Source organism: Rhinoraja longicauda, chromosome 9 (assembly GCF_053455715.1).
Source record: "Rhinoraja longicauda isolate Sanriku21f chromosome 9, sRhiLon1.1, whole genome shotgun sequence".
NCBI lineage: Eukaryota > Metazoa > Chordata > Chondrichthyes > Rajiformes > Arhynchobatidae > Rhinoraja > Rhinoraja longicauda.
In genome coordinates, this window is record NC_135961.1 from 41,055,859 (window position 1) to 41,083,612 (window position 27,754).

The 27,754-nt window shown below is 46.7% G+C and overlaps 1 protein-coding gene and 1 non-coding gene across 2 annotated transcripts; one reads left to right on the plus strand and one right to left on the minus strand.

Annotated features, from left to right (window-relative positions):
- Positions 1-1,680: 1,680 nt before the first annotated feature.
- LOC144597091 (U5 spliceosomal RNA) lies at positions 1,681-1,794 on the plus strand. Its single transcript, XR_013547690.1, has one exon. It is a non-coding gene; the product is annotated as a U5 spliceosomal RNA (small nuclear RNA).
- A 7,025-nt stretch (positions 1,795-8,819) lies between these two features.
- On the minus strand, positions 8,820-24,503 carry eif4a3 (eukaryotic translation initiation factor 4A3). The gene is made up of 12 exons (XM_078405298.1): positions 24,318-24,503; positions 20,352-20,424; positions 20,200-20,266; positions 19,716-19,778; positions 17,520-17,652; positions 16,880-16,960; positions 15,935-16,076; positions 14,017-14,155; positions 13,166-13,281; positions 12,960-13,067; positions 11,092-11,219; positions 8,820-9,128 (listed from the first exon to the last, which is right to left on the minus strand). The coding sequence occupies exons 1-12, from the start codon at positions 24,460-24,462 to the stop codon at positions 9,112-9,114; spliced, it is 1,212 nt and encodes a 403-aa protein (XP_078261424.1). The 5' UTR covers positions 24,463-24,503; the 3' UTR covers positions 8,820-9,111.
- Between the last annotated feature and the right edge of the window lie 3,251 nt (positions 24,504-27,754).

Below are 27,754 nucleotides of genomic sequence, written 5' to 3' on the forward strand. Positions count from 1 at the left end.
GCCCTCTGTGGCAGAGAATTCCACAAATTCACAACTCTGGGTGAAAAAGTTCCTTCTCACCTCAGTTTTAAACTGAGTTCCTTCTCACCTCATTTGCTCCTCTAGTATCTTTGGTACTGTCCAGTCAAGTCAATTTTATTTGTATCCACATTTAAACAACCCACGTTGACCAAAGTGCTGTACATCAGTGCAGGTACTAAAAAAGAACATACAATAGCACACAAACCTAACAATACAGACATAAACAGTTTATAGCGCCCCCTCAGAGGGCCTACTGAGGGAGCGCCGCGCGGTGGGAGGGGCGGTGAGGGAGCGCCGCGCGGTGGGAGGGGCGGTGAGGGAGCGCCGCGGTGGTGGGAGGGGCGGTGAGGGAGCGCCGCGCGGTGGGAGGGGCGGTGAGGGAGCGCTGCGGTGGTGGGAGGGGCGGTGAGGGAGGGCCGCGGTGGTGGGAGGGGCGGTGAGGGAGCGCCGCGGTGGTGGGAGGGGCGGTGAGGGAGCGCCGCGGGAGGGGCGGGTCCAGGAACCTGCCCGAAGGATCGCGGTCGTCGGGACCTCGGCTGGAGGCTCGGCGGGTGACGTAACCGGGAGGTCGGGAGCTGGAGGTCGGACACGAGGGGCAAGCATCGGCAGGAGGGTGAACCGGGGGTAATTGTTCCAGAATGCCTGCAGCACCTTCAGGTAGGCGACAGGAGGCGCTCTTGGGGGACAAAGATGGCCGGTCTAGGAGAGGAGAGGGACATTCGGCTTGCGGGAAATGTTCCAGTAACCCCGAGCGCCTGGGACGACTGGACTCTGAATAACGGTGCCAATAATATCGGCGCTCACATGTGTGCAAAATACATTTCACTGTGTAGTTGCACATGTGACAAATAAACCCCTATTGACTATGACTACTCCCCTTCACCTGCACCCACCTCACAATATGTCCCATCCCCGCCTATCTTTTCTAGCTTTCTCCCCCTTACTCCATCAGTCTGAAGAAGGGTCCGGACTCGAAATATCGTCTGTCCATTCCCGCCACAGAAGCTGCCTGACCCGCTGAGTTCCTCCAGCTCTCTTGTGTTCTGGCTGCTTTTGCTCGGGGTGTTTCCAGCATTTTACATTTTTATTACTGATCTGCAGTTTTTTTGCATTCATCGCGTCTAAATCCTGTTTTTGTTGACCAACTTACTGGAAAGGGATCTTCTGCAACTTCAGCCTCTGCTGGGACACAGTCCTGAAGCTTCCCGGGAAGTTTCAACATCTGATTGAAGTTTCAACATCTGCAGATCAGGCTGAAGAAGGGTCTCGACCCGAAACGTCACCCATTCCTTCTCTCCTGAGATGCTGCCTGACCTGCTGAGTTACTCCAGCATTTTGTGAATAAATCGATTTGTACCAGCATCTGCAGTTATTTTCTTATACTATATACGTTTCAACATCTGTTTCTTGCAGCTGGCGGCAGTTTCCTAAGAGGCTCCGCCTCTCTATTTGCATACCAGAATGCTTTGCACAGAAGGAAAATTTTGTAACTACTTTTCTCCGTGTTTCTTCTATTCTGAGAGGTATAAGTAACGTTACAATGTTGTTGGGTGGTGTTCTCGCTGCTGGCGTGGTTTTGATTATGCATGTGTCCGCTCACCGTCACCGTAGGGGGATAGGCGCAGGGTGAGGGTGGCGGCGCAGACGGTGTTGTTTAGTACACTCTGGTTTCTCTTCAGATCGTATAAATCTTTCGCCTTTTACTAAAGATTTCCGTGGAGAGGAACACTCAGAGTTTTCACTAATTTTTTGATGCCCTGCGTCTGTGGGGCTTGTCATTAAACAAAGAATAGAAAGAAACTGTGCATTGATATGGGAGTGTTTGTGGATGTTGAAAGGCGAACTGTTGCGGAGGAGCTGAGTGGGTCAGCCAACAGTTGTGGAGGAAAATAGAGCCATAGTTAAACAGACCTGTCAGCCCTTCCTTCCTCTTCCCCTCGTGATCCTACGCTGCACTCCACAATAGCAAAAATGTCCCTCCTTAAATTAGGAGACCCAAAACTGCACAAAATACTCCAGGTGTGGTCTCACCAGGGGCCTGTACAACTCCAGAAGGACCTCTTTGCTCCTCTACTCAACTTCCTCTCGTTATGAAGGCCTTTAGATTTCTTCATTGCTTATTGTACCTGCATGCTTACTTTTAGTGACTGATGTACAAGGACACTCAAGTCTCGTTGTACTTCCCCTTTTCCTAACCTGACATCTTTCAGAAAATAATCTGCCTTCCCGTTCTTGCCACCAAAGTGGATAAACTCGCATTATATTGCATCTGCCCACTCACCCAACTTGTCCAAATCACCCTGCATCCTCATAGCATCGTCTTCACAGTTTACACTTCCACCGAGCTTTGTGTCATCTGCAAATTTGCTAATGTACTTTTAATTCCTTCATCTAAATCATTAATGTATATTGTTAATAGCTGCAGCCCCAGCACCGAGCCTTACAGTACCTCACTAGTCACTGCCTGCCTTTCTGAAAGGGACCAGTTACTCCCTACTCTTTGTTTCCTCTCTGCCAACCAATTTTCTATCCATGTCAATACCCTACCCCCAATACCATGTACTCTAATTTTACCCACTAATCTCCTGTGTGGAACCTTATCAAAGGCCTTCTGAAAGTCCAGGTACACTTCGTCCACTGGTTCTCCATTGTCCATTTTACTTGTTACATCCTCAAAAAAATCCACTCGCCACTGCCTGCCATTCTGAAAAGGACCCGTTTGTTCCTGCTCTTTGCCTCCTGTCTGCCAACCAATTCTCTATCCATGTCAATACCCTACCCCCAATACCATGTGCTCCAATTTTGCTCACAAACCTCCCACGTAGGACCTTATCAAAGGCTTTCTGAAAGTCTATATACACTACATCCACTGGCTTTCCTTCATCATTTTACTTGTCACATCCTCAAAAAATTCCAGAAGATTAGTCAAGCAGGATTTCCCCTTCATAAATCCATGCTGACTCCATGATATACAGCCGGAAACAGGCCTTTTCGGCCCTCCAAGTCCGTGCCGCCCAGTGATCCCCGTACATTAACACTATCCTACACCCACTAGGGACAATTTTTACATTTTACATTTACCCAGCCAATTAACCTACATACCTGTACGTCTTTGGAGTGTGGGAGGAAACCGAAGATCTCGGAGAAAACCCACGCAGGTCACGGGGAGAACGTACAAACTCCTTGCAGTGCAGCACCCGTAGTCAGGATCGAACCTGAATCTCCGGCGCTGCATTCGCTGTAAAGCAGCAACTCTACCGCTGCGCTACCGTGCCGCCCTTAGACTTGGACCAATCCTTTTACTGCTATCCAAATGCACCGTTATTACCTCTTTAATAATTGACTCCAGCATCTTCCCCACCACCGATGTCAGGCTAACTGGTCTATAATTCCCTGTTTTCTCTCTCTCGCTCCTTTCTTTAAAAGTGAGATAACTTGTCCCAATTCACAGGAAATGATCCTGAATCTATAGAACATTGGAAAATGATCACCAATGCGTCCACGATTTCTAGAGCCACCTCCTTGAGTACCCTGGGATGCAGACTATCAGGCCCTGGGGATTTATCAGCCTTCAGTCCCATCAGTCTACCCAATACTATTTCTCGCCTAATGCAAATTTCTTTCAGTTCCTCTGTCTCCCTAGATCCTCTCTCCTCTAGTACATCGGGCAGATTGTTTGTGTCTTCCTTAGTGAAGACAGATCCGAAGTACCTGTTCAACTCTTCCGCCATTTCCTTGTTGACCATAATAATTTCACCTGTTTCTGTCTTCAAGGGACCCACATTTGTCTTTACTAATCTTTTTCTCTTAACATACCTAAAGAAGCTTTCACTGTCCTTTATATTCTTGGCCAGCTTCGCTTTGTACCTCATCTTTTCAGCCCGTATTGCCCTTTTTGCTACCATCTGTTGTCCTTTGAAAGTTGTCCAATCATCTCGCTGCCCGCTACTCTTTGCTATGTTATACATCTTTTCTTTTAGTTTTATTCCCTCTCTAACTTCCCTTGTCAGCCACAGTTGCCTCTTACTCCCCTTAGAATCTTTCTTCCTCTTTGGAATGAAATGATCCTGCATCTTCTGGATTATGCCAAGAAATTCCTGCCATTGCTCTTCAACCGTCATTCCTGCAAGGATCCTTTTCCATTCAACCGTGGCCAGCTCCTCTATCATGCCTTCATAGTCCCCTTTGTTCAACTGCAACACTGACATTCCTGGTTTAACCTTCTCCCTCTCAAATTGCAGATTAAAACTATCATATTATGGTCACTACCTTCAAGCGGTTCCTTTACCTTGAGTTCCCTTATTAAATCTGGTTCATTGGACAACACTAAATCCAGATTTGCCTTCTCTCTGGTAGGCTCCAGTACAAGTTGCTCTAAAAATCCATCTCGGAGGCACTCTACAAACTCCCTTTCTTGGGGTCCAGAACCAACCTGATTTTCCCTGTCTACCTGCATATTGAAATTACCCATAACCACAGTTGCATTACCTTTGTTACATGCCAGTATTAACTCCTGCTGCAACTTACACCCTATATCCGAGCTACTGTTTGGGGGTCTGTAGATAACTCTTATTAGTGTCTTTTTACCATTACAATTCCTTAACTCTATCCACAGTGACTCTACATCTTCTGACTATGTCACCCCTCGCAAGGGACTGAATTTCAATCCTTACCAACAGAGCCACCCCACTCCCTCTGCCCACCTGTCTCTTTTTGATAGGACGTATACCCCTGCATATTCAGTTCCCAGCTCTGATCCTCTTGCAGCCATGTCTCTGTAATTCCCTCAACATCATACTTACCAATCTCTAACTGAGCTTCAAGCTCATCCACTTTATTTCTTATACTTCACGCATTCTTATATAACACTTTTAATTTGGTATTCACCTCCCCTCTCACACCTGTTCCTCTTTCACCTGACCTCACTCTCTTATCCCTTCTTGAACTTTCCGTTCTTCATTCATTCGGGTGTCTTTCGTAACTTTTCCTCTACTCTCTTCCCTTTAACTCCATCCTTATACTCCCAATTTGTCAACCCCTCCTCCCCGCTATTTTGTTTAAACCCACCCGTGTAGCACTAGCAAACCTGGCTTCCAGAATGTCGGTCCCCCTCCAGTTACGGAGGGGGACCGACATGATATTGTACATCTCAATAAGGTCACCTCTCAGCCTCCTACACTCCAAAGAAAGCAGTCTCAGCCCATCCAAGCAGTCCAATCCCATCCTGGGCTTGTAACTCAAGCCCAGGGAACATCCTGCTGATCTGCACCTTTCCAACTTAATGACATATCCTGTAGTTGGGCGACCAGAACTGTAGTGAAGCCTCAGAGCCACTGGAGGTCTCCACAATCAAAAAGGCAGTATTTCAGTACTGACCTCCTCACCATCAAATGGATCTACAGGTGGCGCTGTCTCAATAAGGCAGCAGCATCATCAAAGACCCACACCACCCATTTCATTCCTGCCATCAGGAAGAAGGGGTTCAGGAGCAGCTTCTTCCTTACAACCTCCAAATAAGCAAACTACATCGACTTAGGTTCATTGTTTTTGTCTTTGCACCTTTCTGAAGAACGGTCCCGACCCAAACACCCACCCTAGAGCTACACCAGCAGGTTCAGTTCTTTGTGTGTGTGTATATATGTATATATATATATATGACTTCACATGACTTGGGATCTAAGAAATACTGACGAGGACTTCAGAAATGCGTGCTCCAAGGAAGGTTGAAACCTGTAACCAAAGGGTTTATTGTGAGGAGAGGGGTGAACTCTTTAACACTGATCACTCAGTTCTCCATACTGCAGATATTGAACCAAAGCTGCACTAGACGCATATGACAAACACCAGACCTTAATCATCAGCACCATTTCCGGCGATCTACCCCCCAATGCCTCCAAACTTATAGTTCCCCAGCCCCGCACGGCCCGATTTTACCTCCTACCTAAAATCCATAAACAAAACTGTCCCGGCAGACCCATTGTCTCTGCCTGCTCATGTCCCACCGAACTTATTTCCACCTACCTCGACTCCATCCTATCCCCCCTGGTCAAATCCCTCCCCACCTACGTTCAAGACACCTCACACCCTCTCCATCTCCTCGATAACTTCCAGTTTCCAGGCCCCCACTCCCTCATCTTTACCATGGATGTCCAGTCACTCTACACTTCCATCCCCCACAAGGTTGGTCTCAAAGCCCTCCGTTTCTTCCTCGACCGTAGAACCAGCCAATCCCCATCTACCAACACTCTCCTCCGCCTCGCAGAGCTGGTTCTTACCCGTAACAACATCTCCTTTGACTCCTCCCACTTCCTCCAAACCAGAGGCGTAGCTATGGGCACTCGCATGGGCCCTAGCTACGCCTGCCTCTTGGTCGGGTACGTCGAACAATCCCTGTTCCGGACGTAAACTGGCTCCATCCCCGAACTCTACCTCCGCTACATTGACGACTACATTGGTGCTACCTCTTGTACCCATGCAGAACTCTGACTTCATACACTTCACTTCCAATTTCCATCCTGCCCTTAAATATACTGGACTATCTCCGACATCTCCCTCCCATTTCTGGATCTCACCATCTCCATCACAGGAGACAGACTAGTGACTGACATTTACTATAAACCCACTGACTCGCACAGCTATCTGGACTACACTTCTTCCCACCCGGTCCCCTGCAAAAACTCTATCCCCTACTCCCAATTCCTCCGTCTACGCCGCATCTGCGCCCGGGATGAGGTGTTTCACACTAGGGCATCAGAGATGTCCTCATTCTTCAGGAAACGGAGCTTCCCCTCTCCCATTATAGATGAGGCTCTCACTAGGGTCTCTTCTACATCCCGCAGCTCCGCTCTTGCTCCCCCTCCCCCCATTCGTAACAAGGACAGAATCCCCCTCGTTCTCACCTTCCACCCCACCAGCCAGCGTATCCAACAAATCATCCGCCAACATTTCCATCACCTACAACGGGACCCCACCACTGGCCACATCTTCCCATCCCCTCCCCTTTCTGCATTCCGCAGAGATCGCTCCCTCCGTAACTCCCTGGTCCACTCGTCCCTTCCTACCCAAACCACCCCATCCCCTTTCCCCTGCAACCGCAGGAGATGCAACACCTGTTCCTTTACCTCCCCCCTCAACACCATCCAAGGACCCAAACAATCTTTCCAGGTGAGACAGAGGTTCACCTGCACCTCCTCCAACCTCATCTATTGCATCTGCTGCTCTAGATGTCAACTTATTTACATCGGTGAAACCAAACGCAGGCTCGGCGATCATTTCGCTCAACACCTTCGCTCAGTCCGCCTTAACCAACCTGATCTCCCCGTGGCTGAGCACTTCAACTCCCCCTCCCAGTCTGAACGTTCTGTCATGGGCCTCCTCCAGTGCCATAGTGAGGCCCACCGGAAATTGGAGGAACAGCACCTCATATTTCGTTTGGGCAGCTTACAGCCCAGCGGTATGAACATTGACTTCTCCAACTTTAGATAGTTCCTCTGTCCCTCTTCCCCTCCCCCTTCCCAAATCTCACTATCTTCCTGTCTCCACCTATATCCTTCCTTTGTCCCGCCCCCTGACATCAGTCTGAAGAAGGGTCTCGACCCGAAACGTCACCCATTCCTTCTCTCCTGAGATGCTGCCTGACCAGCTGAGTTACTCCAGCATTTTGTGTATACCTTCGATTTGTACCAGCATCTGCAGTTATTTTCTTACACACCCTCCATTGCCAGAGTGAGACCACACTCAAACTGGAGGAACAGCACATTATATTCCACTTAGGCAGCTTACAACCCAATGGAATGAACATTGAATTCTCCAATTTTAGGTAACCAAACCCCCCTAACATCCCTTCCCCCCCCCCTTCTTTTCCCTGTGCCCCACTAGGACGTACTAATTTCTCCCCTTCATCTTCCACTGATATTCCTTCCTTTGACTTTACAACCTTTCTATCCCTCTCTAACATTCTTTGTCTTTCCAACTCTGGCCTCGGTTAACCCATCTGCCTATTAATTCTTCCCTTCCTCACTTGTATCCACCTATCTATCATTTATCCTCCCCCTCATCTCTCTTCCAACTTTCTTCTCCCTCCCGACCACAATCGGTCTGAAGAAGGATCCCGACTTGAAATATCGCTTATCCATGTTCTTCTGATAAGCTGCCTAGCCCGCTGAGTTACTCCAGCACTTTGTGTACTTTTTTTGCAAACCAGCATCTGCAGTTCCTTGCATCTGTCAGAGATGGCCTCACTGAACCAAAACCTACGTCCGCGCCCAATTTCTGCAAACTCACCGAGAATCTCAAAAATTAAAACCTCTACGTAAAGTTAGAATTGCAATTCCTCTATCCTGCAGCTGATTTTGTCAACGAGGCAGACCACTTCTCATGAGGGTCAACATCTTTCGACTGACAAGAACATGAGACAGGAGCTGAATGAGACCATTTGGCCCAGTCTACTCTGCCATTCTATCTTTCCCTCTCAACCTCATTCTCCCCCTTATCACTGTAACCTTTGATTCTGTCCTGTACACCTCTATGACTCTAGGTAGTCACCGAGAAAACCAGCGAGGGAGACAATATGGAGCAGCCGGTAGAGCCGCTCCCTCACAGTGCCAGAGACCCGGGTTCGATCCCAACCTCAGGTGCTGCCTGTGTGGAGCTTGCACCTTCCCCTCTGTGACTGCGTGGGTTTCCACCCACATCCCAAAGACGTGCGAGTTTGTAGGTCAATTGCCCTCTGTAAATTACCCCGTGTGTAGGGAGTGGATGAGAAAGTGGAATAACATAGAACTAGTGTGAACAGGTGATCGAAATTAATACCAAACTTTAATGGTTAAATGGTATCCACAAACAGTGCTACAGTTGCAGATCCAACATTAAAATGCATTTACCAATATCGTAAAAGAAAATCCTAGCAATCCCTTGCGTACAAAAGAAACTAAAGACATTACATTACAAAATGAGGGGGTACTGAAACCAAGATCCAGGTGCTAAAAACAGAAGAAATGTTTTGGATCTACAGCATCCAGTGGTTCTTCTTCAGAAGCGAAAGAAATGCGATCCATTGGTCATTCAGACCCTCTGCTCTCTCCATTCCCCTTAAATAAGATCAGCAACTGGACAAGAAATAAATAGAGAATGTTAACATAATCATGTTAACTTGGCATAATCTAAACTCGACAAACACATTTCATTCAAAATCTGCTGCATAAAACTTAATACCTTCTGAAAAATGCCTCCAAAGAAAACTGGAGCCTTCATTATATTAACAAAATAGCCTTCAACTTTACAAAAAGGGCACAAAGTGCTGGAGTAACTAAGCAGGTCAGGCAGCATCATTGGAGAACACAAAGAGGCCAATCCATTCCTTTCACAGGTGCTGTCTGACCCACTAAGTTATTCCAGCACTTTTTTTTTTGTAAACCAGCATCTGCAGTTCTGTGCACTTAGCTTTACTTTAGACTTCAAAGATAGAGTGGGAACAGGCCCTTCGGCCCAGAGTCTGCGCCAACAGACGATCACCTCATAAGCTAACAGTATCCTACACACTAGGGACAAATTAGTCAGGTTCCAACCTGGGTCTCTGGCGCTGTAAGGCAGCAACTCTACCACTGCGCCACCCAAATTTTATTCACTGAGGGATTGACTTGCGTAACAAGTATCTCACTGGGTTGATCCCTGGATGAAGATACTGCCAAATGAAAGGTTCAGTTTATCCACAGTGGAGCTTTGTGGAACAATGTGACATTTTTGAACCGTAAGACTCAGAGGGAACTTGACTGGATGAATGGAGAGGATGTTACATTTCAGAGTAATGCTTGCACATTTCAAACAGAGTTGAGGAGGACTGCTGTGAATCTTTAGAATTATTCATCCTAGGGGGCTGTGGAAGGTAAATGATAGAATGATTTGTGGATTCCAAGAGCAGTAGTTACAGGGAGGTGAAGTAGAAGCAAAATTATATCAACCACGTTTTTCCAAAGTGTCAGAAGAAGATTGAAGGGCTCACTCCTTCTAGCCTTAAAGTTATTTATGGGTTAAAAAGGTGCAAGTGGGTAAAAGCTAACTGAACATCAAGGGGTACTGTTGTGTTTGTCCTTGTGGGCGGCACGGTGGCGCAGCGGTAGAGTTGCTGCCTTACAGCGAATGCAGCGCCTGAGACTCAGGTTCGATCCTGACTACGGGCGCCGTCTGTACGGAGTTTGTACGTTCTCCCTGTTCTCCGAGCTCTTCGGTTTCCTCCCACACTCCAAAGATGTACAGGTATGTAGGTTAATTGACTGGGTAAAATGTAAAAACAAATTTGTCCCTAGTGTGTGTAGGATAGTGTTAATGTGCGGAGATCGCTGGGCGGCACGGACTCGGTGGGCCGAAGGGCCTGTTTCCGCTCTATCTCTAAATCTAAAAAATCTTGCATTTTCTCAGCTCGGTTAGGAGAAGAATACAGTACGCATAGCTCATTCTGACCGAAATTGACAATGGTAAAATCACCAGTCATACCTATTCCCCAGGATGGAAATATCAAAGTTCCGAGGCACTCGCTGTCAGATGAGAGGGGCACAGGTTACAGGTGTGCAGGGAAACTCTTTTTTAACACACAGGGGGTGGTGGGTGCCTGAAACGTACTGCCAGGGGCAGTGGTGGAGGCAGACATGATAGTGGCGTTTAGGACTTTTGGATAGGCACATGGATATGCAGGGAATAGAGGGATTATGTTCAGCACATTGTAGACTGAAGGGCCTGTTCCTGTACTGAACAGCCCTGTGGTGTATCAACACTACCCAAGGCTCCCATGGTCTGGTGTGTGTATTCCACAGGCCATGTTCAATGGGGAATTTAGTGCAAGCTAACGGATCCAAGTTTACTATTGATGCCATTAGATTATTATTAGTGGTGATAAAACAGGTGAAGTTTGGCTGTTGCCGTTGGTTGACAATTTGCCCAATACCATGACTCCAGCACACTGCCTGGTCTTTGTAAACCAGCATCTGCAGCTCCTTGTGTCTCTGTAACTGTGACTCCAGCCTTGCCCAGCCTCTGACAGACAGGCGGCCGTGAGGGATTGTGACCAGGGCTCACCGTTCATGGGCATCTCATCGATCTGTGTGGAGTAGTACTGCTCGATGTCCCGCAGAATACGGATGTCGTCGTTCTTTACAAAGTTGATGGCCACGCCTTTACGGCCGTAACGACCAGATCGGCCGATCCTGCAACAGAAAGAAACGTCATGGGCCAGTGCTGGAGGGTTGGGGGAGGGAGAGAGGTCAACACCCCCTCCCCCTGCTGTGGCTGCATGCAGGGACATTCTCCAAGCAAAACGGATTGTTATGTTAAATACTCCTCTGATCACTTCCCATTTCCCAACACAGAATACAGCATGGAAACATGCCCCTCGGTTAGTCCCACCTGGCCGCATTTGGCCCACATCCCGCTAGACCTTTCCTATCCATGTACCTGTCCAAAGGTTTTTTAAATGTTGTTATAGTACCTGCCTCAACTACCTCCTCTGGCAGCTCGTTTCATATACCCACAAACCTCTGTGTGGAAAAAGTTGCCTCAGATTCCTATTAAATTCTTCCCCTTGAACCTATGTTGTCTGGTTATTGATTCCCCTGCCCCCCAAAAAAGGCATTTTCCCTATCTATTCCCTTCATGATTTTATACACTTCTATAAGATCACCCTTCAGCCTCCTGCACTCCTAGTCTGCTCAACCACACCCTATAGCTCAGGCCCTCGAGTCCTGGCAACATCCTTAATCTTCAGTCAAGTCGTTTACTTACTTTGTTTGATAATACAGTATTTCCTTAAAATAAATTGGCTGCAAATACAGATGGTTTGAAACACACAACCAGGGAAATAATTATCAGGTGGTGCTTGGATACACTGAATTTCAACATAAGTATTATGGCAGGAGATGGCACATTGTGATGCAACTGTACAAATGGTTGGTGAGACCACACCAGGAGCACCGGGTGCAGTTCTGGTCGCCCAGCTACTTCAAGTTGGAAAGGGAGAAGAGGAGATTCACTCGGACATTACCTGGGCTTGTGGGTTTGAGTTAAAGGGAGAGGTAGGATAGGCTGGGACTTTTTTCGTTGAAGCGTAGGAGGCTGAGGGGTGACCTAATTGAGTTTTATAAAATCATGAGGGGCAATAGACAATAAGTGCAGGAGTATTCCATTCACTGCGATCATGGCCTATCATCCACAATCAGTACCCCGTTCCTGCCTTCTCCCCATATCCCTTGACTCCGCTATCTTTAAGACTATCTAACTCTCTTGAAAGCATCCAAAGAATTGGCTTCCACTGCCTTCTGAGGCAGAGAATTCCACAGATTCACAACTCTATAGGTGAAAAGGTTATTCCTCACCTCCGCTCTGAATGGCCTACCCCTTATTCTTAAACTGTGGCCCGTGGTTCTGGACTCCCCGAACATCGGGAACATGTTTCCTGCCTCTAGCGTGTCCAATCCTTTAATAATCTTATGTTTCAATAAGATCCCCTCTCATCCTTCTGAGAGGCATGGATAAAGTGAACCCTCAGCCTTTTTCCCAGGATAGAAGATTCTAAAACTAGAGGCACAGGCTCTGGTGAGAGGGAAGAGATTTAAGAGGGACCTCAGGGGCAACTTTTTCCACTTAGAGGGTAGTCCTTATTGGAATGTGCTGCCAGAGGAAGCTACATAAGCGAAAATAATTCAGACTTTTAAAAGACATTTGAACAGATATATTGTTAGGACGGGTTATGGACCATATGCAGGGAAATGGGACTAGCCCGGTGTGCCAACTTAGTCGGCATGGACACGGTGGGCTGAAGAGCCTGATTCTGTGCAGTGCTGCTCTATAACCCTGATGTAACTTCACACATTAGCTGCATTGTAAAGAGAGCCGGGACCATGAAGACCATGGGCATGTGGCGTTGTGAAGCTCAGTGCAGTGGCGATTACCTGTGGATGTAGAGCTCTCTGTTGTTGGGCAGGTCGTAGTTTATGATCAGTGACACCTGGGGAACGTCCAACCCTCTGGCCCAGACGTCTGTAGAAATGAGCACCCGGCTGGAAAACAGAGAGGAGAGGACACAGGCAGTAGCTGTACACCATCTCAGGCACAGAAAATTGCTAGCTGAGGGGTGGGAACCCTCAGCAGTACCCACCTGGCTCCAGACCGGAACTCTTTCATGATGGACTCCCTTTCCTTCTGCGGCATGTCGCCGTGCATGGAGGACACCGTGAAGTTGGCCTCTCGCATTTTCTCAGTCAGCCAGTCGACCTGCGGAAAAGACACGGCCACTGAAAACAGCTGGCTGTTAACCTTCCCTTTGAGACGGGCAGTTCTGAACCCCAATGGGCACTTGCAAACAAAATACAGGTCCACCCTCAACTTTCCAGCAACTGGTGGTCTGCCCTCCGTTAATCCGGATAACCCCCCCCAAAAAATGTGGCACCTCGGCCGGGTGAGGCGGCCGATCGCGACCTCTGAATGCACAGAGTCTTTAATCCAGAGTAGGGGAATGAAGAACCAGAGGACATGTTTAAGGTGGGGGGGAAAATTTAATAGGAACCCGAGGGGCAACCTTTTCACTCAGAGTGTGTGATGGTGTATGGAATGACTACCAAAGGAAGTCAGGTTGAAGCAGGTACTATAACGGCATTAAAAGGCATTTGGGCGGCTACATGAATAGGGAAGGTTTGGGTATGGATCCAACTGCATGCAAATGGGACTGGCATGAATGGGGCAAGTTGATTGGCATGGACGAGTTGGGTTGAAGGGCCTGTTTCTGTGCTGTGTGATTTATTCCTGTTATATTGTGACAGGGAACACAAACTCCAGAGACCGATCATGATAAAGACAGATCCGTGAGGCAATAGTGTTTACTTCCTTTGTGCCCTTGAGATTAATCAATAATATGTTGTTTCTCATTTTCAAAATGCGTAAAAGGAATTGATGATAAGCTGCAGCTACAATGTAAAATTCCGCAGGGGTGGAGAAGGAATGATCCGGTACCTTCCGCTTGGTGTTGCAGAAGATGACAGCCTGGGTAATGGTCAGCGTGTCGTAAAGATCGCACAGTGTATCAAACTTCCACTCCTCCCTTTCAACTGCCACAAAGAACTGTTTGATTCCTTCCAAGGTCAACTCATCACTGCGGGCAAAACATAGTCACATTAAAACTCGTCCATGCCACCCCATTTATACTGGACCCACCCCGGCCATTCCTTCTTCTGCCGGACAGGAGCAGGGAGAAGGTACAGAAGCGTGAAAACTCTCACCAGCAGGGTCAGGAACAGCTTCTCCCCCTCTGTTATCAGGTTTCTGAATAGTTCTTCCTCAAACATGGGCACCATCCAATTCACCTCTACCCCATTGCGGACATTGGACTTTGTGTCTGGAACAGGCGTGTTACAATGCTGGGAACTGTATTCTGCACTCTGTATCTTCCCCTTTGCTCCACCTATTGTACGAGTTTGAACTCAATTTGGAGAGCATGCAAAACAAAGTCTTCCACCATACCTCAGTGCACGTGACAATAATAAACCTAATCCTAAAACAGTCGGCATCTGAATTGTCCCGGTGAATACATTTTAAGCTATCTTTGGAAATAGGTCAGTCTGTTTGTATGCAGTCCCAGTGTAAAACTTCTTCAATACCAGTTATACTTTGCATACTATCAGATATATGAAATGTCTTTATTTCTGTTTCTACAGTTGCCTCAAACACTAACCCCAAAGTATCAAGAGAACAAAATAGGAAACAGATCTGTCAGAATATAAATAGAGTCAGAGTGTCAAAGTGAGAAACGCTGTTTTGTTTGCAATGCAGGTAAAATAAACCATACGAGTATAAAGAGAGAGGAAACAGTGTAAAATATAGTTTTACGCTACTGAGAAAACACATAAAATAGTGCAAAAGCTGCAACAAGGTAGGTTGGCAGATCGGGACACAACATGGGCTTTGAGAGGTCCATACCGACCAAGATACCCCATCTACACTAGTCCCACCTGTCCTCGTTTGTCCCATATCCCTCTAACCTTTCCTAACCATGTACCTGTCCAAGTGTCTTTTGAATGCTGTTTTAGTACCTCCTAAACTATCTCCTCTGGCAGATAGACACAAAGTCCTGAAGTAACCCAGCGGGTCAGGCAGCATCTCTGGAGAAAAGGAATAGGTGACATTTCGAGTTTGGGGCTCTTTTTCAGACTGCTTCCTCTTCTCCTCTGGCAGCTCATTCCATATGCCCACCAGTCTATGTGAAAACGTTGCTCCTCAGGTTCCTATTAAATCTTTCCCCACTCACATTAAACCCACGTCCTCTGGTTCTAGATTCCCCCACCCTGGAAAAAATACTCTGTGCATTGATCCTATCTATTTCCTTCATGATTTTATACATCTCTGCAAGATCACCCCTCAGCCTTCCTCCTGGGAACAAAGTCCTAGCCTGCCCAACCTCTCCCTATAGCTCAGGTCCCCCATTCTGGCAACATCCTTGTAAATCTTCTCTGCACTCTTTCAAGCTTAAATGGAAACAAAACAGACTTTGGGAATAATGCCACTACTTAGTGTCTGAACAGTTGATTTTTTTTTTTGGTTTAGTTTATCAGTTCAGTTTAGTCTAGTTTATTCTCACGTGTACCAAGGTACAGTGAAAAGCATTTTTGTTGCGTGCTATCCAGTCAGCGGAAAGACTATACATAATTACAATCAAACCGTCCACAGTGCACAGATACAGGATAAAGGGAATAACATTTAGTGCAAGATAAATTGCAGTAAAGTCCAATTAAAGGTTATCCGGTGCACCTCAATAAGGCCACCTCCCAGCCTCCTACATTCCAAAGGAAAATGTCTCAGCCCATCCAACCTTTCCCATTGTTGAAATGGCACAAACAACGCTATGAGCTTCTGAGGCAAACAGGGAGACACGTACCGTTTGACCAAGATTCGGATGGGGTCGGTCATGAACTTGTTGGTCATTTCCAGGATCTCGTGGGGAAGGGTGGCGCTGATGAGAATCACCTGTGTGGCTGGCGGCAGGTACCTGTACACGTCATAGATCTGCTCCTTAAAACCTGCAGGTAGGAAACCAAGCTACATAGTACCGTCAGACACTCACAACACCCACCGCCCACACCGCAGGGCGTCTGAAATACAATCCTTGACACTAGTCACAGTCACAATTCAGCACTAAATCAATAGCCTTCCACAGATGTGTTGATTTAAAATAACGATTCAAAAAGTTTTAGTCTTAGGACTTGTGAAACAACTGGCCAGACGATAGAAAATGGGAAGCCATACCGCTTACGATTTCTCTGTAATTTCACTACTTGTTTCAGGTACAGTATATAAAATGGCACTGTGTACAGCACAGAAATAAACACACGGAATCCCAGTTACTGGAATCTTCAGCAAAACACAGAGTGCTGGAGGAACTCAGCAGGCAGGCAGCATCTGTGGAGGCAATGGACAGATGATGTTTCTGGTCAGAACCCTTCTGCAGACCGATCATCTAACCGTAACCCTGCATCAGCCTGAAGAAGGCTCCCGACCTCAAACATCAGCTGCCTGCAATACCTTATGTCTTGGTAGAGCCAGCTGATTCTGGATTTCCTGATCTTGACACAAACTTGTAACCGATGCCCCCTGGTCTGGTTTCTCCCCCCCTCCCCAAAAGTTGTAAAATATTTCCTCATGATCAACCTCCAGATTCCCGATAAAAGTTTCAAAGCTTTATCTGTAACACACTTCTACTCCTTCACTGGAAGGAATACTTCTACACACTGATTGAACCTGGTCGCAGAATTTAACGAGCAGTTACCTGTTGTGCTGACAGAGTATAATAACAGAGTGACACCATTACACTAATCTACATTACCTTTGTTCAGCATCTCATCTGCTTCATCGAGAACCAACATTTTGATAGCACGGGTCCTCAAACTCCGTCTCCGTATCATATCTGTGAAATAAAACCTGCAATTAAAGTCCCTTCTCAGGATCCATGCGACCTCTGAAGTTATGGTCAATCATGCAATTAAAGTTTGGAGTATAAGCTCAGTATAGGTTAAAGTCTTGGATGACTGCCGGGCTGCTCCTAACATTTGATAAGAACATAGAACAGTACGGCATAGTACCAGGCCCTTCAGCCCACAATGTCTGTGCTGAACATCAAGCCAAGTTAAACTAATCTCCTTTGTCTGCACATGATCCATATCTTTCCATTCCCTGCATGTCCATGCACCTATCTAAAAGCCTTTTAAACACCATTGTATCTGCCGTCGCCACCCCCCTCTTACCTCAAAGCTATGTCCTTTTGTATTTAATACTTGCACCATGGAGAAGGGTGAGAAAATACTGGGGTGATTCATTGTGATTGCCAAAACTGACCATGTGCAAGGGGTGAATACAGTATTTACTTAATTTGCACAGGTTTGCACAATGGTGCAAACATTAAGGTTAAAAATGCGGAAATTAAATGCGTGATGATTAAAAACAAGCAGCTAAAGCGGGTTCCTTACCGAACACACGGCCCGGAGTCCCAGCAACTACATGCTGCCCGTAGTCCAACTTCCGAATATCTTCTCCAACGTTGGTCCCTCCGATGCAAGCGTGGCACTGCACGTTCATGTAGTCACCGAGGGCGAGCAGTACCTGACCAACACACACAATGTAGGTTCATGCAGACCTCCCAACATTTGATTTTGCAAATTCAGAATTTTGATGTCCAAATTTCAGAATTTTACATCAAAATTCATAATATGGCGCGGAATGCAACTTTTCAGCAAAAAAAGTACAATGTCAGGCCTATGAGTATATTCTGCTATTTATAGAAAGGTTATTGAACAGAAATACTTTTTACAACACAAAGAAAAAATTGTTTTGTTTTCTATTTTGCTTTTTCCTTACACAAAATGTATGACTAAGTTATGAAGAAAGAGTTTCATTTAAAACTGCACATACCTAATTTCATTGAAGACATACTTGCTCCAGTGGTCTTCAACAGCAAATCACAACAAGAAGGCGGAAACATTCCGCCAAATTCGGAAGGGAGGTCTGGTTCATGTAGTCACCCAGAGCAAGGAAGCTGACCAACACACACTCTGTAGGTTCATGTATTCACCCTGTGCGTGGGTCCTGACCGACCCCCCCACACACACACAGGTTCATGTAGTCACCCAGAGCGAGGGTGCTGACCAACACACACTGTAGGTTCATGTATTCACCCTGTGCGTGGGTCCTGACCGACCCCCCCCCACACACACACACAGGTTCATGTAGTCACCCAGAGCAAGGGAGCTGACCAACACACACTGAACATTCATGTAGTCACCCAGAGCAAGGGAGCTGACCAATGCACACACAACACAAACACCATGGTGAAATGGCACTGCACCTTAAAAAATTGCTAATTAAGAAATTGAGAAAGTTGAGATTCACAAAGTGCAGATTGTCGTCCTCATCTGTAATCCAGAAAAGTTCCTCAAAGCTTTAAATAGTAAGAGCAAGGAATGGCAGATCTTAGGAATAAAATAAAGGACACTGATACGTTCTACTCAGTATCATTCTCAAAAGCACGCATTGAGTGGGAGACCAAAACAACACATGTCTGGACACAAGATCGCCATTTTAACTCTGTGTATTTTTGCAATGCGCAGGCAGCTTTACCATATTGTTGCATGTATACATCACATAGCAGCTTTACCATATTGTTGCATGCATACATCACAGACACAAAGTATCAGAGTAACTTAGTGGGTCCGGGAACATCTCTGGTGAACATGGATAGATGATGTTTTTGGTTGGGGACCTTTCTTCAGACAGGGGTCTCAATCCAAAGTGCTGTCTGACCAGCTGAGTTACACCAGCACTTTTTGTAACCTGCATCTGCAGTTCCTCATGTCTAGATCTTAGGAATATTGCAGGGAAGAGCAAGATTGCTCTCTGCATACCCCGACTAGCTTACAGCATACAGTAATCCGTCCTGATCTTATTCGGACATCTTGGAGATTTTGGAAGACATTACATGAATGGAAACTACCTGAAGATATGAACAGACATTGGTTGGCAGGGTCATTACTTCGATTTCCAATTTAAGAATTAAGGTGTTAATTACTCATTAGATATGTTGTGATATCTTACTTGCATTTTGCTTTTAAAGACACCTCTTAAGTCTATATAGGTAATGTCAGTTCAATCACGTTTAATAACACACCATGACAATGCACAATGATTCTTAGTGAAAGCTATCAGATGAGCAGCTTCTCAAAAAGCTTACTGGATAATCATCAGAAGTAGGTGTAGACGATTCAGCTCTTTGTGCTTACTCTATCACTCAGTAACATGACGGCTGATCTGTGTAACTCAGCACCATCTCCCGTACTAGATAACTATTATTCTCTATCTAGAACGTACTCTGTCACTGAGCCTCCAGTTATATTGATTGAAAGATACAGCATGGAAACAGGCCCTTCGGTTCACTGAGTCCATGCTCACCATCAATCACCCGGTCACACTAGTCCTGTAATCCCAATTTCACATCCACTCCCTACACACTAGGGGCAATTTACAGAAGCCAATTAACCAACAAACCCACACGTCTTTGAGACGCCGGAGCAAAGGGGAGCACTCAGTCACTGGGAGTGTGTTGGAAGAAATCAAATATTTCACGTGGTTTTATTGAAGAAAGCCTGCCTTGTAAAAACTTGAGTCCTTACCTTCTGTATCTGCCCTGCCAGCTCCCGTGTTGGTGCCAGTATGAGAGCCTGTGTCTCACGAACCTGGGTTGAAAAAAAGTGCTTTAAGAGAAGCAATCAACATTCAACTATGAACTGCAAAATGGCCCTTATTAATCCCATACTATTACTGAAATAAATCTTAGCAAATCATATCCTTAATTATTCCATGTAAGCAATTTTGAAATGCAATTGGTTTACTAAAAATAAAGTTAAATCCAGCTATTAGTGTGTATTAAGGAAAGACACATAGTGCTGGAGTAAGTCAGCAGGTCAGGCAACATCTCTGGAGAACAGGGATAGGTGACGTTTCGAGACGGGACGCTTCTTCAACCCAATCCAAAACGTCACCTAAACAATGTTCTCCAGAGATGCTGCCTGACTCGCTGAGTTATTTCAGCATTTTGTGTCTAATCCTGGTAAAACAGCATCCACAATCACTTGTTTCTACTGTTAGGTGCCTTACCTGAATGTCCAGGCATTGTAACACTGACACACAGAAAGTTGCTGTCTTCCCTGTTCCGGACTGGGATCTGGGGAGAAAATATCAACAGATTAAATATCAACACATCAATTTGAACAATGTGCAGTTACACAACTTGAGAGAGAGATACTTACTGAGCAATGACATCTCTTCCTTTAATTATTTGCTTAATGGCCCTTTGCTGAATAGCGGATGGCTTCTCAAAGCCTACAAGCAGAAAAATATTGTTTTATATTACACTGGACAATTCTCAAAATCATTTTGCAATAAAATACGACACGTGTTTTCTATGGAGCAAGGAAGGGAAAAAGGCGTATGTCACCAATAGCAACTAGGTTGCTACAGACGTTCTCTGACGACTCTGCCATCGTCGGCCTCATCACGGGCGACGAGGACAGGGCGTACAGAGAACTGATCAAGGAGTTTGTGGTCTGGTGCCAGCGGAACTGTCTCCGGATCAACACGGGGAAAACCAGGGAGATGGTGGTAGATTTCCGCAAGCGCAGCCAGGTCCCCCCGACACCGGTGAACATCCAGGGAATGGACACGAGAGGGTGGATTCTTATAAGTACCCGGGTGCCAACAATAAACTGGACTGGACTGAAAACACCAATGCGCTATACAGAAAGGGACAGAGCAGACTTTATCTGCTAAGGAGACTCAGGTCCTTTGGAGTGCAGGGGGCACTCCTAAGGACCTTCTACAACACGGTGGTCCCATTTTCTATGGAGCGGTCTGCTGGAGCATCTCAGCGGCGGAAGGGAAGAGACTCGACAAGCTGGTCAGGAAGGCCAGCTCTGTCCTGGGTTGCCCCCTCGACTCAGTGCAGGTGGTGGGAGAGAGGAGGATGATGGCAAAGCTAACATCGCTGCTGAACAACGACTCCCACCCCATGCAGGACACTGTCACTGCACTGAGTAGCTCCTTCAGTGACAGACTCCTTCACCCCAAGTGTGTGAAGGAGAGATATACTGCTGCGAGGCTGCACAACCAGCACTGCTCCCAGCAGACGAGTCAACAATAACAGCTAAGAACACACAGAAAACTGATGACAATTTATGTATCTTTTATTTATTTATAATGAATGTTCTCTTGCTCTCTTGCTATCCACTTTGCTGCTGTAATACTGTAAATTTCCCCGGTGTGAGACGATTAAAGGAATATATTATTATTATTATTAGTTACATGCGATAATAAAGTATCAACAGCACACTCAGGGCAAACCAATGTTTTATTACAACCACTACAGAGGTGAGGTATAACTTATTAATAGATGTGAGGAATAACATTATTAAATTCATATGTGCCCACCTTTGAGCCACATATTCAGATAAGAATTTCTGGTAAGTCAAGTGTGTTTAACCATCATAAGTACAGACAACAGAGCAACGAAATTCTTACTTGAAGTTTAACAGGCCCATTAATGCAACAATACACAGATAATATACAATAATTAGTATTATCATAAATTAATAATCATAATACTGGGAAACTACAATAGTGCCAAACCATAGTCTGTAGTGCAACCAAAGACAGTCTACATGTACTCTAAGCCTGCTGCTAAACATACCAAGTTTCAGTGACCAACAGTGGGTTTGGAGAACAAGCAGCACAATTGGGCAGAGATGGAGCTGCTGCCTCAGATCCAGAAACCCAGGTTCCACTCTGAACTCGGGTGCCATGGGTCAAGTCTTTACGCTCTCTCGATGACTGTGACACCACACGTCATAACTTGGTATCATTCAATGAAGACACAAGAAACTGCAGATGCATGGTTGCAAATTAAAATACACAAAATGCTGGAGGATCTCGGCAAGTCATCCAGCAACCGTGGAGAGAATGAACAGGCGATGTTTCGGGTTGGGACCCTTCTTCAAACTAATGGAGTAGAGGGTGGAGAAAGCTGGAAAAGAGAGGTGAAGACAGGACAAAGCTTGACAAATGATGGGTGGATACAGGTGGCGTGGTGATTGGCAGATGGGTGGAGTAAGTGACAAGGAGACAAAAGGTTGTCAGCTAAGGAGCGAGAGGAGGAGTGAAATGTAAAGGAGAGAAGGATATGGGTGGAAAGGAACAGGGCAGGGAGAAAAGCTATGGGATAGTGGGGGAGATGTGTGTGTACTGAGGGGGAGGGTATTAATTAAGAGTCGTAGAGACAGAGTGATACAGCGTGGAAACAGGCCCTTCGGCCCAACTTGCCCACACCGGCCAACAATGTCCCAGCTACACTAGTCCCACTTGCCTGTGCTTGGTCCATATCCCTCCAAACCTGTCCTATCCATGTTTAAACGATGGGAGAGTCCCAGCCTCAATGACCTGCTCTGAGAGCTGGTTCCATACACCCACTACCTGGTTCCATACAGCCACTATCCGTTGTGTGAAAAAGTTATCCCTCGGATTCCTATCAAATCTTTTCCCCTTCACCTTGATCCGATGTCCTTGGGTCCCTGATTCCCCTACTCTGGGCAAGACTCTGTGCATCTACCCGATTTATTCCTCATGATTTTGTACACCTCTATAAGATCACCCCTCATCCTCCTGTGCTCCAAGGAATAGAGATCCAGCCTACTCAACCTCTTCCTATAGCTCACACCGTCTAGTCCTGGCAACATCCTCATAAATCTTTTTTGAACTCTCAAGCTTGACAATATCTTTCCTATAACATGGTGCGCAGAACTGAACACAATATTCTAAATACGGACTCACCAACGTCTTATACAACTGCAACACGACCTCCCAACTTCTACACTAAATACTGACTGCTGAAGGCCAATGTGCCAAAAGCCTTTTTGACCACCTTATCTACCTGCGACTCGACCTTCAAGGAACCATACACCTGCACTCCTAGATCCCTCTGCTCTACAACATTCCCCAGAGGCTACCATTTACTGTGTAGATCCTGCCCTTCTTAGACATCCCAAAATGGAACACCTCACACTTCTCTGTATTAAATTCCATCAACCATTCCTCAGCCCCCCTGGCCAACCGATCCAGATTCTGCTGCAATCTTTCACAACCATCTTCACTACTTGAAATTAGAGAATTAAATATTCATATTATTGGGTCGCATGCTATCCAAGTGGAAAGAGGTGCTGTTCCCCCAATTTGTGTGTGGCGTTACTGGGGCAAACAAGGAGGCCCAGGACAGCAAGGTCAGTGTAGGAACAAGAAGGTGAATAACTCTTTGCTGAGCAACCTGGAGATCCAGCAGCATACCGATCGGCAGCAAGTGTGCAATGAAACTGTCTACGTTTGTTTACCGCAGGTAGGAGAATTGAGGGGTGTGGGTCAAACAGTAGCAGATGGGACTAGTGAAGAATGGGCACCTTGGCCAGCATGGACGTTGAGCTGAGGGGTCTGTTTCTGTGCTGTATGGCTCAAAACCGTGACCACCAGGTTCAAGATCAACTTCTTCCCAGCGACCATCAGTATCTTGAACGCTGCACAACACTAACCTCAGCAGCTATGATCTACTGTGAACTGTCTTTGGTTCCACTACTGACTCTAGGTTTGAATTGTTATGGATCCCTAGTATTGTTGATTATTAATTCATTGTATTCTTGACTGTTGTATATTTATCCACGTTATTGTGTTTACAATGTGTAAGAAGGAACTGCAAATACTGGTTTAAACCGAAGATAGACACAAAAAGCTGGAATAACTCAGTGGGACAGGCCCATTAAGCTGTGACAAGCAAGAATGTCATTGTTTTGTACCAATCGGGGATTGTGGTTGGGTGAGGCAATACTTTATTGAACTGTATGTAAAATAAAAATTCACTGCACGTCGGTTAAGAACCATTGAACCATTAAAGGCTTCTGACCTCAGACCAGAGCCGACACCAGCGACAATTCAGTACCTGGACCTGGGGCTGCCCAGCAATATATACCCCAGGCCCCGGCATCAAGAGACAGTGGCCGGGCTCCGAGGCCCGAGGCTCCCCACGAGGGCCGAGTCCAGAGCTGAAGCCCCCGGCACCCAGAGTCGAGGTTCGAGCCCGGACACCCCCGGCGAGGCGCCGGCCCCCGGCACGATGCGATGCGGCAGCGGCCTGTAGTCTAGGCCCAGACCCAGACCTCGGCCGGCGTGGCCGTACTCACCGTAGGCGTAGATGCCCCGCAGCAGGTCCTCCCGCAGCCCCATGGTGTCGAAGGTGGGGGTGACATCCACCTCCTCGCTGGTCTCGAACTCCACCTTGGAGATGTCCTCCTCCTTCAAGACGCGCTTCCTCCCCACGCCCGCCATCGCGCTCAGCCAGCCTCGCACTGCGCATGCGCCGAGATGCGTCCGGCCTTATACTGCGCATGCGTGGAGCCGCTACACACAGCTTCCCCGGCAAGCGTAGTCACGTGACAGAGGGGCCGGACGTGCTCGGCGTGCTGGCGTCATCGCAGGGCGGTCTTAATGCTGATGACAGCAGCAGGGGCACGTGGCTGTAGGCAGCTATTGGGATTTTTGACTCAGAGGGAACCACGAAACGCCGCAGAATAGAGCCCTCGCACGTAAGGTCAAAGGGCATGACGCACCGAGTCGCTCAAGCGTTCTGTGTAGGGAGGAACTGCAGACGCTGGCTTCAACCGGAGATGAGACACAAAAAGCTGATGTCAAGTCAAGTCAAGTCAAGTCAATTTATTTGTATAGCACATTTAAAAACAACCCACGTTGACCAAAGTGCTGCACATCTGACTAGGAAAAAAAAGAAACATACAGTGGCAGGCAGCCAAACACAACGGCGCGGCCATCTTGAACAAAATGTTAATTCAATCACCCACAGTCCAACAATAAAAGCACTAAACAGGCACCCAAATTACCCAACCCCAAAAACCCCCCAAAACACAGTCCAACAATAGAAGCATTAAATAGGCATTCAAATCACACACCCTAAAACCCCCAAAAACACAGTCCAACAATAAAAACATCAAACAGGCACTCAAACCACCCAACCCCAAAAAAAAAAACACACAAAAAAGAAACATCCATCAAAGAAACATCCATCACAGTGAGTCTCCACCAGTCCTCTCTCTCCTCACTGTGATGGAAGGCCACAATGTCTTTCATTGTAACTCAGCGGGTCAAGCATATGAAAAGCTGAACACTTACTGTACAGCGAGCCTTCAGAGTTCATTAGAGTTCCTCCTTGCTTACCCCCCCCCCCACCACCCCAGCTGTGTAGTGTGCTGTGGGTCACCAGGTGTCAGGTTTACACTGCGTTTCTCAATACGATGATCTATCTAGTACTTTATCGGCACCGCGGTCGTCACATTGGAAATGGCGCCAGTGGAAACGGAGAAGCGAGAGAGCAGAGAGCTTAAGTTCCACGCAAAAACAAACTACTATCTCTGTAGTACAAGACGTGGAACATTTTGGCTCCTGTTCAAAATATCTCGGGTTTGCACTCCCTCTGCGCTGCCAATGTTCTTCCAGAGCTGGATACACTACAGCGACTCTGGGCCAAGACGCCAGAAGGAGCCCAGCCAATACATGCTACGACTCTGGATGGATGCCCCACTTAATGTCCACAACCCATCAACGCCATAATTGCGTGGCGTGTCCTGGAGCAAGATGGCCAGGTCCAGTGTCTGTCTGACCTCTTCCCTCTCATGTCTTGGGGCCATCTTTGAATTTGCAAGGAATTGGAAGCTTAGAACATGTTGTCCTCCACAGTGTGCAGGGAAGAACTGTAGATGCTGGTGTAAACCGAAGATAGACACAAAAAGCTGGAGTAACTCAGCGGAACAGGCAGCATCACTGGAGAGAAGGATTGGGTGACGCTTCGAGTCGAGAAGGATCTGGACCCGCAACATCACCCATTCCCTCTCTCCAGAGATGCTGCCTGTCCCGCCGAGTTACTCCGGCATTTTGTATCTGACGTGTCCTCCACAGCGTCACATCAAGGGGAAGCGGCTTCCAAACTGCGATGTCAACCATTGTATTGTAATGAGTGGGGAACCGATCTGCCATCCGTAGCCAGAGAGACTTCACTTCATGCGCTGGTATCGGCCACAGACGCAGAAACAACAGTTAAGCAGCCTGATGCGATTGAGCACTGTATTTATGTGGTGCCATTCATAAAGATTTTTGGTTGGGACTGAGGTGTTGCAAGTTTACTGGCGATTTTGGCTTCAGAGTCTCTGGCAGAATTCTGGCAAAAAACTGCAACAATTCAACGACTGCTGGGACCGAAGACGGTCTTGCTGTAGTGCAGTGCTTGCATGCAGTACACCGTTTGTCCCCCAGAAGGCATTGCGTGGCAATAGTACAGGTCAGGGGTCGCGACCTCTCCTGCCGTGTAAGGGCTCTATAGTGACAGCATGGCAGCATTAAGAAGAATGCAAGCAAAAAATAATCAAGAGGAAAGAGCATGATTTCTAAAGCATTGCAACTTGAGTTGGGAAGATTGTAATGTGTCCAGATCAAGAAGGGTCTCGATCTGAAATGTCACCTATTCTTTCTCTCCAGAGATGCTGCCTGTCCCGCTCAGTTACTCCAGCAATTTGCGTCTACCTTTGGTTTAAACCAGCATCTGCAGTTTCTACACACTTGACTCTCTTGATAGACACAAAATGCGGGACAGGTAGGAGAGAAGGAATGGGTAACGTTTCTTCTGGACGTAGATTCCCTTCGAGACCCGCTTCAGGGAATAGGCAGAAACATAGAAAAGTAGGTGCAGGAGTAGGCCATTTGGCCCTTCAAGCCAGCACCGCCATTCAATTCGATCATGGCTGATCGTCCAAAATCAGTACCCTGTTTTTTTTTTTTTCCCCATATCCCTTGATTCCCTTAGCCCTAAGAGCTATATCTAACTCTCTCTTGAAAACATCCAGTGAATTGGCATCCACTGCCTTCTGTGGCAGAGAATTCCACAGATTCACAGTTCTCTGGGTGAAAAAGTTGTACCTCATCTCAGTCGTAAATGGCTTACCCCTTATTCTTAAACTGTGACCCCTGGTTCTAGACTCCCCCAACATCGGGAACATTTTTCCCACCATGAACTCGGTCCAATCCTCCAAGAATTTTATATGTTTCTATAAGATCCCCTCTCATCTTTCTAAATTCCAGTGAATGCAAGCCCAGTCGACCCATTCTTTCGTCATACGTTAGTCCCGCCATCCCCGGATTAACCTACTGAACCTACGCTGCACTCCCTCAATAGCAATAATGTCCTTCCTCAAATTAGGAGACTAAAATTGCATACAGTATTCCAGGTGCAGTCTCACCAGGACCCTGTACAACTGCAGTAGGACCTCCTTGGTCCTAAACTCAAATCCTCTCACAATGAAGGCCAACATGCCATTGGCTTTCTTCACTGCCTGCTGTACCTGCATGCTTACTTTCAGTGACTGATGTACAAGCACACCCATGTCTCATTGCACCTCCCCTTCTCCTAATCTGACACCATTCAGATAATAATCTGCCTTCCTGTCCTTGCCACCAAAGTAGATAATCTCAAACTTATCTACATTATACTGCATCTGCCTTGCTTCTGCCCACTCACCCAACCTATCCAAGTCACCCTGCAGTTTCATAGCATCCTCCT

Bases quoted from the DNA above. Each gene is read 5' to 3' on its own strand.
- eif4a3 (XM_078405298.1), bottom strand. From the start codon at position 24,462: ATGGCGGGCGTGGGGAGGAAGCGCGTCTTGAAGGAGGAGGACATCTCC. The intron at 20,425-24,317 runs GTGAGTACGGCC...TTCTGCTTGTAG, and splicing joins GCGGGGCATCTACGCCTACG to GCTTTGAGAAGCCATCCGCT. The intron at 11,220-12,959 runs GTAATCGCCACT...TTTCTGTTGCAG, and splicing joins AGAGAGCTCTACATCCACAG to GATCGGCCGATCTGGTCGTT.